Here is a 12,190-nt window from a genome sequence, read left to right as displayed (position 1 = left end):
AAGTTTTATAAGAAAAGCATACTGCTGGCCTTCCCTGCTATCACTGACTTAGACCACTTGCCATCCCTAATACGTGGATCTCAATGTGTTGCTTATAACCAGGATTCATGATGATAAGCATAAAACCAACAAGAATCAATCTCCCAGGATATATATAGCTAGGAAACAGTCAACAAAGAGAATTGGGGGGGGGGGGGTTTCATAGCTCTGGCTGGTCAGAACTTACTATGTCGACCAGGCTGGCCTTGAACTCATAGAAATTTCGCAATTAAAGGTATTTGCCACCACTCCCAGCTCAATCAATTCTTAATACGTGAAAATGCAAAAAAACAATATAACAAATATCCTTGTGCTAATCTTTAGAATTGGTAGGTTGGTACACTGTCTCTCTGTCTCTGTCTCCTCACCCCGTCTGTCCCTGTCTGTCTCTCTCAGGTATAACTGTGTAGCCCTACCTTCCCTGGAACTCATTATGTCGACCAGACTGGCCTCACAACCATTTGCCGGCCTCTGTTTCTGCCTCACAAATTCTGGGATTACAGGTGTGTGCCGCGGGCCCCAGCATGGCCACCTCTTAAGTCTCCTCTTAACATCTTAAAAAAACAGCCCATCTCCTTTTTGCACTAGAGGACTGACACTCAGAGAGTCAACTCATCAAAGCATAATGTTAACCTCTAAAATTCTAAGCCATGCCCCTATCCCTAAGCTTTCTTCAGTTTCCAATCCTACAGCTGTTGTACATCAAGCTTCCACAAGGAGGCAGCAAGCACAGCCCTAGTTCCAAGTCAAAGAGCCACCACTAACACAAAGAACAGGCAACAGTCACAGGTTTAAAACGAGCGGCAGCTGGACCCCCAGCGTTTCTAAAATACCTACTCAAACGACAGACTCTCCACTTTAGGATTCCCTTCTTTCCCGTCTAGAAAAATAGAAAAAGGTCTCCCATTCTAACTATTCTCAGCCACAGCAACAAAAAGGTGAACTAAGCTATGGGGATGGGTAGGGGGTGTAGTAAAAAGTTACCAAGCTACATGGAATTATGGTAGCTACTAGGATAAGGCAGCATCATGAAGATCTAGTCCATTTATAACTAGTAAAACAGGAGAGGAGTATCTTTAGGTGAGTTGCTAGTAATGTTTAAATCTGTTTCTTTCTTCTACTTTGTTGTACGTTAATTTATACAGCAAACCTTGCCCCTGGAAGTAACACAGAGGCTGAATTCCAAATAAGAAAGGCCCAAACAGATATCTTTTTAAGAGTCTCGGGTATCTCCTAACCTCAAAGAACTAACTGGACAGCTTTCAGTATTTCACTAAGTTATAAGATTTAACAAGTTGTCTAGGTGTGGATTTGTTTATTTCTCTTGGGAAATAATGTGCATACCTTGGAAAAGAGGAATAATTGTGTCCATGTAAAATGTAAAATTGTTAATAAACATTTCTGCAATACTTTTTTTGTTGTTGTTGTTGTTTTGTTTTTGGTTTTTCGAGACAGGGTTTCTCTGTGTGGTTCTGGCTGTTCTAGAACTTGCTCTGTAGACCAGGCTGGCCTCAAACTCACAGAGATCCACCTGCCTCCGCCTCCTGAGTGCTAGGGATCAAAAGGTGTGCACCACCACCACCTGGCAGTGATATTTTTATTTTGGGGTGGGAAAACCCATGGACATATATCTACATTTCAAAATCTAAATTCCAAAGAAAATGATATCTTTTCAAAAAGTCAGACTTGTTTTAGCACTAACCTAGCAGTAAAGGCTGCTGGTTAGGACGGCTAACTTTAATTGAATTTCCTGCATGGTAAATTCTATATCAGCCATTTTTTCCCTTCAATTACTTCATTGAATCTCAGGTTTAAATATCATTTTGTAAGAAGCAAGGAATCACTCTTAGGACCATTTGATCTTAAGTTTGTTGACATCAACCTCTTATTTTATATCACACGAAACTCGTTTTTGTTGTTGTTGTTGTTATTGTTGTTTTGCTTTTTGTTTTTCCAAAAGAGTTGCCAAAAATGCCACAAACCTTCTGCAGCAGTCAGCGAATGTCCACCTTGTCAGTACGAGCCCCAGTTACTGCTTCTCACAAGCGAAGCTCCAGAATCAAACTCATAATCTGCACTAACATAAATGACTGCTTTATTCCCCAATAGCCCGAAATGGTTGGAAGCCCAATGGGAAAACAAGCTTGGCTCTATTCAGCATCCTCGAAAATCGCTCCTTTTTCTCTAATAAGCTCAAATGGCCCCTTCACTGTGAAGAAAGAATATGATTCTCAGGAAGAGAGTAATTTTCTTCTGAGCAGATCTGACAACGCCAGGAAATTAAAATTAGCAGATGCTCGTTTTGCCTGCACTGAGCCAATGGCAAACGTGGAATGGAGCGGCAATGTTTTTTAACGTATATGAGTGTTTGCCTTCATGTATGTTTGTGCACTATGCGCATGCCCAGTGCCCTGTGGAGGCCAGAAGAGGGCATCAGATGCCCTGGAGCCGCAGACAGTTGTGAGCTACCATGTGGGTGCTGGGAATTGAACCCGGGTCCTCTGAAGAGCAGCCAGTGCTCTTATCTCTAAGCAGTCTCTCCAGCCCTGAAGCTGCACTTTCTTTTTTTTTTTTTTTTTTTTTTTAAGATTTATTTATTATGTATACAGTGTTCTGCCTGCATGTATCCTTGCAGGCTGGAAGAAGGCACCAGATCTCATTACAGATGGCTGTGAGCCACCATGTGGTTGCTGGGAATTGAACTCAGGACCCCTGGAAGAACAGCCAGGACTCTTAACCTCTGAGCCATCTCTCCAGCCCCCCTGAAGCTGCACTTTCAAAACTGGGGATTTCAGTTAGTTTCTAGGTTGGTTTTTGTTGTTGTTGCTATTGTTGTTTTGTTTATTTTTTGTGTGTATGTGTTGGGTGAAAGTATGCCACAGCAGACGTGTAAAGGTCAGAGGACAATTCACTGGAGTCAATTCTCTCGGACAGTGTGGGTTCCAGGGATCAAACTTAGATCATCAGACTAGTCACAGGTGCCTTTACCCTCTGAGTCACTCTCTACCCCTCTAGTTTAAAGCATGTGATCTAGACAGTCCTAAAGATTTATAACAGTCATGTAAAAGACCTCCTTGAATTCTTTTTGGAGCACAGCAGCTAATAAGCCTATCAAAAAACAAAGTCTTTATAGGGACATATATTTTTGTTGCTAAAGAATCCCACATGTATTTTTTAAAGGGCAGAGTTTATGATGAAATCAACGAATCCTGTGATGAGTAACGTAAGTGCATGAGCAGCAGACATGATAGAAACAGATGCCCTGGCATTATGACTAGAAGTCAGTGTGAAGATACATATGTATGAGTGGGTGTATATAATATATATATATGATAAAAATAATCAGTGTGGAGATATACATGTATGAGTGTGTATATAATATATATATGATAAAATAATCAGTGTGAAGATATACATGTATGAGTGTGTGTATATAATATATATATGATAAAAATAATCAGTGTGAAGATATACATGTATGAGTGTGTGTATATAATATATATGATAAAATAATCAGTGTGAAGATATACATGTATGAGTGTATGTATATAATATATATATGATAAAATAATCAGTGTGGAGATATACATGTATGAGTGTGTGTATATAATACATATATATATGATAAAAATAATCAGTGTTAAGATATACATGTATGAGTGTGTGTATATAATATATATATGATAAAAATAATCAGTGTGAAGATATACATGTATGAGTGTGTGTATATAATATATATGATGAAAATCATCACAATCTGTGGTCAACCATACTGTATACTACAGAGCATTTTGTTAAGCCCTGCCAAGTAAGTGTAAGCGTACAGAGTAGAGGAGAAAACATTGCACCTTTACTCTTCTCCATAAAAATTCAAATTTGGGAAAAGAAAAAAGCCAACACCAATTTCTCTTGTGGTTGTTGTTGTTGTAGCTTGGGGTATTTGTTTATTTTCTTTTTGTTTTGTTGAGACAATGGCTAACAAGTAGCCTGGGGTAGACTGGAACTCACTGTGTAGACCAGGCTGGCCTCAAACTTAAGGTCCTCTTACCTTTGCCTACTGAACGCTTGGAATTACAATTACAATTACAAAATTGGGGCCACCATGCCAGGCCCCAAATTATTTTTAATTTGTGTGTGAATATGTGGTGTGTGTGTGTGTGTGTGTGTGTGTGTGTGTGTGTGTGTTACTCAAAATCAAAACTTCAGTGTCCCAGCAGTCTCTCCCACACAGCCATGGTGGAAGGAAATCCACAACAAAGCACAACAGCCCTCTGTGTGTGCCTTCCTAAGAACATGTTCAGGCCTCAGAATACCTGTCATTGATATCCAGAGTAACGACAGTTAGAAAAGTGGAGCTCAGCACTCTGAAGGCAGAGGCAGGAGGATCTCTGTGAGTTCAAGGCCAACCTGTCTAAATAGCAAGTTCCAGGACAGCCAGGACTATATAGAGAGACCCAGTCTCAAAAAAAAATAATAATAATAAAATAAATTTAAAATGGAAGGGAGAGTCCTACAATGCTAGTATTTTTAAGTCAAAATTTTTAAACACGGAAACTATTGCCCAGCCTTTTCTTTCTTCTGCTAATACTTATATCCCCATTCCACTTTTTTTCTGATCTCATTTCTAAGGCACCATGCCAATGTTTTGAACAAAGACATTGCCAGGAAGAATAGACTGACCAATGAGAAAGTCACCTTGTCCTAAGACTTCAGACAGTTACCTGCTCCAGCCTGGGTTTCTCCCCTTTGATAAAAGCTTCACAACTCTAACAACTATGCCCGCTGCGAGCACACTCACAGATGGGCCAGCTAAAGATAACCTACATCAGATGGGAAACACCTTTAGCATTTGAGGATTTTCCTCGAGAGGTGAGTAAAACACCATAGATGCCTGAGTTAAACTACTGAGCCAAACTCCTATAGATAAATTTCTTACTGTACTGACGGCTAAAACAAAACTTGAGAACACTCAAAAAGAAATGTTTTGTGCTTATATACAACCTGATCTGTTTATAGCAATCAAAATGAAACTCAACCCTGAAGTCCCAATGGTCTGAAGTAAGGGTGTTACAGGATAGTACAATCTAACCAGCATTTCCTTCTGTGGTAAAGAGTAGAGAGAGCTTAAGTCGAAGACATCCTAGTTAGTCACTGCTGTCTGTCCCCAGCCTAGACCCCAGCAGGAGACTCACCACCATAACCAACTGTGAATCACAGTGCCTGAGGACTCCACGTGAAAAGCTACCTCTGTAAGGCTCAAAAAATCTTAGCAAGGAAATGCTTGGTTTTCTCTCCACTCCCAACATGTATCAAGATACAAGTAACATCAATAATATTTTAAAGATTAAGTGTAGCGTTCTTAATTTGCAGAGTGGAGTAAGAGTGGTATTTAACTCAAGTTCCTTTGATCATAATGTGGTCCCAGGAAAAAATGCTGGCTTCACTTCAGCGATCACTGTACGATGACTGTTGAGTCAAGGGACAGCTTTTACTTCCAATAGAAATGAAATGTTTAAAGTTACTACTAAATGTGTGAATCTGCGAGTTGAATGGAGGTATAACAGGTCCACTATTCATTGCCTCGGCAAACTCTGGACTTACTCAGAAGACGTATCTTTACCAAGCATGTGTTCCACTTACTTTCTTCCCCCACTTTTCTAGAGGAGCCTTCGCTTTCCAGAAGAGCACTGCACCAATGGGAAGGCGTGAAACAAGTGTGGGGAGACAACGTTAATTACTTCGAGGGAGGGCGGGAGGGGGCCAAAGACACTACGCATTGAGCAGAATGGGAACCTGGTGGCAACAGACAGACTCCAGATCTGGTGAATTTACTGCTCACCGTTCAGGAAAGAGGGATTCGGAATCCTACTTAAAAAAAAAAAAAAAAAAAAAGCCAATCCCCTAGTCACCACTGTCCATTTTCAGGGTGAATTTTCTTTTTCTAAATATTCTTTTAACCACTAAAGAGTTTACACATAGGGTTTAATAGAGGTAAAGCAGGAAGGTGACAGGGCTGGCAGTGACTTGTCATGTGCATCTTTTTATTCCATTTTCATTTCTGAGCCAAGGAATCATATGACAAAAGCAGGCAGATAAAAATATTCCTTTTGTTCATTCTAATGCCACGTATTTGGCCGAACAAACTTAATTTATTCTCACTCTTGATGAAGTTAGTTTTGCATCATCCTAAGTAGCCAGCTTCCTTCAGAGCAACATGACTATGGGCCGGCCACAAGACAGCGGGTGAGGGAACCAGGTCGACCGCCCTTGTCCATCCTGCCCAAGTCCATAATCCTAGTACTGAAAACCCACTAAACTCATTTGGGTTTTGCTTGCTTGTTTTTTAAGAAGCATTTCTGGATGGCAGTTGCACAAAACAAACCCAATAACATGTATTCACTAAATGGCAGATTATTTTTCCCTCCAACTCGGAGAAACATTACGATTAAATGCCTGTTCTTCCTTACTAGCTTCATCTGCTAGAAGCAAAGGGAAGAGATTTGGTTAGGGGAACATGAAATCGTTGAATTACAGCTGACTCGCAGCCTAGGCAACAGAACATGCAGGAAGCCTGGTTAACTCAAGGTAAGAAAAAAAAATTAAAAATCACTATTCTTTACCTCTTGTCCTCTTTGACTTTGGTCGTGTAAGCAGGACAGCTCTCTAGCCTATTCACTTTCACTACAGGTGAAACCTCAAGAATGCATCTCCAAAAGCAAAATGTCAAGGCCTACAAAGATGGCTGCTAGGAGAAGCACCTAGCTGGCATCGCCTCAAGTCTTCTTTCCCAAAAGCTGGATCCACAGGTAACTAACCCAGCTACCTAGGGAAATGTGCCCTTCAAATGAGGTCATTGGGATAGAATAGGCAAAAAAAAATGTTCTCCGGGGCCTTCTCAAAGAGAAAAAAGCACCTACCGAATACAGAAACCCTGATATGCCACAGCCATCTTTTCTGTTTTGTCCCGCCCACCCAAAAAATACCAATTCAGTAAGAGCCAAAGTCAGTCTGCGCAACACAGCCCAGAATTCCACACTAAATCATTTCCTGACACATACCCGAGCACAGTGTTACACACCGGCACACAAAATAAGACACAGCACAAGGAAACCTCACAGACATGCTTTTTCTCTTTTTAAGCAAAAATGAAACTGAAGGGCAAGGGAAAGCTTACCTTCTAAGCTCGAGAAAAAGAATAAAACAAACAAGAGAACAACAACAGAAAAAAGATGCACAAAGAAGTCATTGGGAAGTGAAAGTTATCAAGCAAAAGCAAAATTAAATCAAATATCAGAGACTTAAGATGATTTTATCATAAAAACCTAAAATACAATTTTTGAACCAGTTAAAAGAACATACTGTCAATGAGGAGACACCTCTGTAAATAATCTATAGTTAAAAATAAACTACTTGACTATGCATGGCTAAACTAGCTTTCTGAGCAGCGGGAGGGAGGACTAGCCATTGATGTTCAGCCCCAAATGTGACCTTACCTTACATGGTCCTGAAGAAAACAGCTCTAAGAACTACTCAATGGAAGCCAAATTATAAAGTCACTTTGTCTGTTAACAACCAGCTGGGGGACCTTGGTGACAGCATTTGGGTCATACATGGGAAAGCCAGACCCTGGAGGTGGGGCGTCCCCCCACTGCCTGCATCCTGGGCTTCTCTAAGGCAAGTATAAAGCAAAATGGCTTGGCTTCCCCAGACCTGGAAGCTTTGCCATTGCATAGGAATAAGTAGACCAGAGTGTCAACAACTCCAAACAACTACCCACAGGCTCTAAAAGGAATCCACATCAATGGACTCCCCTTGGAGTCTATGGGGAGTTTCTACAGAAGGCAAAGGGATCTGTAAACTAGACAGCAAATTAAGAAGACCAATATTTTAATTAACAGAATGATCAAGCAATACATCTAAAAGTCCTGAGAGCTTCCTCTGCACACTCCTCTTAATCAAAGGTTGACAAAGGACAAGTCTTCCATCAAGTGCATAATTATAGGCATATTCTCTGTCTTTCTCAAGTCACCTGGCAACAAGCACCGCATAAAAAATGATGATCCCACCTAAGGAAGTATGGTATCCCAAGTCCTCTACCAGCTCAACCTGGTAAGAAATAAGCCTAAAGGAGGCTGCACACCTCAGCCTTCTACCAAAAGTCATCCTATATACCTATATAGTCCACCTCGGAACAGAGGAAATACATAAAGGTGACAAGGAGCTCATAAAACAAATGAGCAAGAAACTGTTTCCACAATAACTGTGTATTCTTAGGCATCCACAGTTACAAGATAAAAATTAAGACAGATGGCAATCAAAATCTCCCAGGAGTGCAGAATTTGAATTTTTTATTATTATTTCTCCTCAAGTAAGACCTACCTTGCTGGCCCAGGCATCTTCATCCCAAGAAGTGAGTTGTAATACACGAATGATCTCATTAATTTCAGCACTCATTTTTTCTACAGTAAAATTTCGATTTTTCAAAGCTTCTTCTATTCCTTGGTTTTTTGAGTTTTTGGTTGTAACAAAAATCTTCATAGCTATAAAAATAAACAAAAGATCAGAATTTGGTCTTTTAAAAAATGATGTGGAGGTCAGAGGTAGGGGGTGGGGGTCAGTTCTCTTCTTCCACCATCTGTGTGGGTCGTAGACAGTCTGAACCATCTCGTCAGCCTGAAATTTAATCTTGTTGCTTAGCAATGTTCACAGGTGGTGTTTCACACTTTGAACATGTATTTTGATCTTCTAATGTCTTAAAAAGAACATATAGGGCTGGAGAGATGGCTCAGCCGTTAAAGGCTAGGCTCACAACCAAAAATAAAAAGAACATATAAAACAAACACTGCAAATCTGCACATCAAGTTCCAGCATCAGCAACTTTCATTGTAAAGTGAATTCAAGGTGTAAAGAGAGCGTCACCATGTCATTAGGGAACTAACTTAACACACACAGTTGATCTACAGTCACAAAGTACTTAATGTCTTTCTCGGTCATTATCATCCTGACACACCATGACCTCTAGCCACTGCAAATCTGCTGGGGCAGGATAAAAACACCAATAAAACAGTGAGTGGCCTGCTGCCCCCATACCACGGTAGGCCCCAAAGAAGTCAGTATATCTTCCAGGAGTTCTCTCGATGTGCATCAGTGTCTCCTCTGTCTTTCTTCCTTCTTTTCTTTCTTTCCTTCTTGTCTTTAAGATTTATTTTTTTTAATCAGGCCATTGGTGGCACATATCTTAATCTCAGCATTCAGTAGGCAGAGACAAGCAGATCTCTGCGAGTTCAAGACCAACCTGGTCTACAGAGTGAGTTCCAGGACAACTAGGGCTACATAAAAGATAAACCTTCTATCAAAAAACAACCCCCCAAAAAAAATTTTTTTAATTAAAAAAGAATTTTTTTATTTACGTGTATGAACGTGTGATTGTATGCCAAGTGCATACAGGTGCCCACAGAGCCCAGAAGGCACTGGAGCCCCTGGAACTGAAGGTACTGGAGGATGACAATGACATGTTTCAGAGAAATTTAAATCCAGCTATCTTCTGAGAAGTAAACTAAATAACCCACAACCTGTCTATGTCAGAGGCAGAAACAATGAGGTACTGGCACATACTGACACTTAGTAAGTGCAAGTTCCTTTTGGCAATTAAGAAAGCAGAAAGCAAAAGAACATTTGAAATGGTGACTATAAGGTTCTCAGCCTTCGTCTGCTGTCCACATCTTACATGAACACTCAGTCACATCTCATCTTCACCCTGTGTAAAGGATATGTACCCAAGCAGCAGAGGGGAATGGCCATCTGAGTTAGAACACTCAACTCCCCTCACCCTATAATCAAAGCAGGAAGTACCTGAAATGAGAACGGGAAGGAGCTCTTTGACAGTGTTCATTGAGTTCACCAGCATCACCCGGTGTTCCTGGTGAGTCAGCTCCTGCTGTCTCTCATCAATCATTTTGGCCATCTTAGTCATCCCTGGGGCACAAAGAAGAGATTATGCAGGACGAGTGGTGAAACGAACCAGGATCTGGCCTTTTCGGCCCAAATCCACCATGACTGACTCACTACAAAAAGCCAACCCCATTTAAAGACAGACACTGTAACAATACTACCATTCTATGTAATGTTGTACTTTCAGTAAAGGTAATTTATTAAAGGAAAATTCTAACTGTAATCATCATGTTCATATTGTGTGCTGTATACAGGTTTCGTATTGTGTATCTGGCTATTGCGCTGAGCGATGCGAGAATCTCGGAGAGAATTCTAACAACAGTGAGTTGGTTTGGACAGGGTATGTTTTGTTTTTGGTTTTTAGACGTTCGTTCATTTTGTATATTGGGAGAATAGATGTGTGCCATGGTGCACCTATAGACAGAGGTCAGAGGTTAACTTGGGGGAGTTGCTTCTCTCCTACCACGTGAGTTCTGGGGATGGAACTCAGGCCTTCAGGCTTGGCAGCACACCCCTGTATCTGCTGAGCCCTGTGTTTTATTCTTACCTTGGTAATATTTTTCGAATTTTTCAAGTTGATCCAAAATAAGCATATACTACTCTTAAAATTAGAAACAAAATAAAAATATTATAGAAAGTACAGCGGTGGCAGCTTTTTGAGCATCTGGTGTTTTGGAATTAATCTGCTAGCACTTTGTTTACCTTCATTATTATTCAAAAGTCCTATGTGATTTTTAAATTTAATTCGTTTATTTATAGGTCTGTGTATGTGAGGACACACACGTGTGCCACAGTACAGGTGTAGAGGTCAGAGGACAATCTGCAGGGGTCAGTTCTCTCCTTCTACCGTGTGGCTCCTGGGGATGGAACTCAGGTCGGCAGGCTCGGCTCCAAGTGCTTTTATCAGCTAAGCCATCTCACTGGCTAGCAAAATGATTTTGGTTTTAAGCATTGATTTTCAAATTTCCCCTAGGATTTCTTTTTTTGTTCTGTTTTGTTTTTCGAGACAGGGTTTCTCTGTGTAGTTTTGGTGCCTGTCCTGGATCTCGCTCTGTAGCCCAGGCTGGCCTCGAACTCACAGAGCTCCGCCTGGCTCTGCCTCCCGAGTGCTGGGATTAAAGGCGTGCGCCACCGCCGCCCGGCCCCCTGGGATTTCTTAGTCAGTTTCACAGACCATCAAGACCAAGGAGAGGCAGAAGGTGGGTTGCCTCTGCTTCACACAGAGTACTTTATTTTTGTTAGGTTTCACATAAAGTTACATGAGAAAAACAGGCCTTTTTTCCAGTGTTATGAGAATGAAAATACAGGTCTTGGCTAGGAGTATGCCCTAGTGGTAGAGCAATGGCCTAGCATGCACTAAACCTCAGTTAATGTCTAACACTCCCAAATACACCCTAGCCATCCCCTACCACACCTCTACAACCATTAAAAAAAAATTTTTAAAAAAAAAATTCCAGGTGATCTTCAGTAACAACTCAGAAAATGTGGTAAGCTCAAAGACCCACTACACGGGACCCTTAGAAAGATATTGTTAAATAAACATCAACATTTCAATTAAAAAATAATTCACAGAGCAATAAACATCAAGTTAAACGCCTATTATTCTTTTCATTAATCTTATTCATATTTTATGGACTCTTGAGGTCATGTTATATCTATAAGATCAAATGCTGGCATCTGGATATTTTGAATATCCAATACTCAGATGGCTAAATAATCATTTCAAATGAGATTTAACCACAACAGCTCTTCTCTCCTTTGAGGTCTGATTACATTTTTGCAGCCTTGGGCTAGGGCATAAGTCCATAATAGTAGGCAGCTAATTAGCAAGCTAAGAAGTCCTGAAGAGCTACATGCCAGCTGGCAGGCAGTGAAGGAATGCTGTGGAAGGTGGAATGGGGAGGCCAGGACTGAGGACGGCCTTCAGCATTACAGAAACAGAAAAGCATTTCCTACATTTCCCCATCAGCATTCACAAGTCTGGTTTAATGTTTCTGACAGTGCTGGGACTTGTAGAAAGTAGGTAAGAGATCTGAGGGACAGCAACATCTCCTCAGTGGAAAGCTACTATCAGCTCTGTCCACAGAGAAGCCCAATGCAGCATCCCCTATTTTCTGCAAGGAAGAGAAGAGTAGCCTTTCCTCTTGAGTCAAAAGTCAGTCCATAAAGACTTTTAATATAAAAGATGGTTTTGGCTCAC

General features: G+C 40.8%; 1 protein-coding gene across 2 annotated transcripts in view; it reads right to left on the bottom strand.

Moving 5' to 3' along the window:
• Vcl (vinculin) overlaps positions 1–12,190 on the bottom strand; it is a 103,516-nt gene that overhangs the window by 38,677 nt on the left and 52,649 nt on the right. For both annotated transcript variants that reach the window (XM_059273838.1, XM_059273839.1), the window contains exons 5-6: positions 9,892–10,014; positions 8,419–8,579 (exon numbers count right to left, since the gene is read on the bottom strand). In XM_059273838.1, the coding sequence (XP_059129821.1) occupies positions 8,419–8,579; positions 9,892–10,014 (284 nt within the window). The remainder of the gene's footprint in view (positions 1–8,418; positions 8,580–9,891; positions 10,015–12,190) is intronic.

Source organism: Peromyscus eremicus, chromosome 9 (assembly GCF_949786415.1).
Source record: "Peromyscus eremicus chromosome 9, PerEre_H2_v1, whole genome shotgun sequence".
Taxonomy (NCBI): Eukaryota; Metazoa; Chordata; class Mammalia; order Rodentia; family Cricetidae; genus Peromyscus; species Peromyscus eremicus.
Note: the sequence above shows the minus strand (reverse complement) of the source record. Positions and strands in the feature narration are given on the sequence as shown.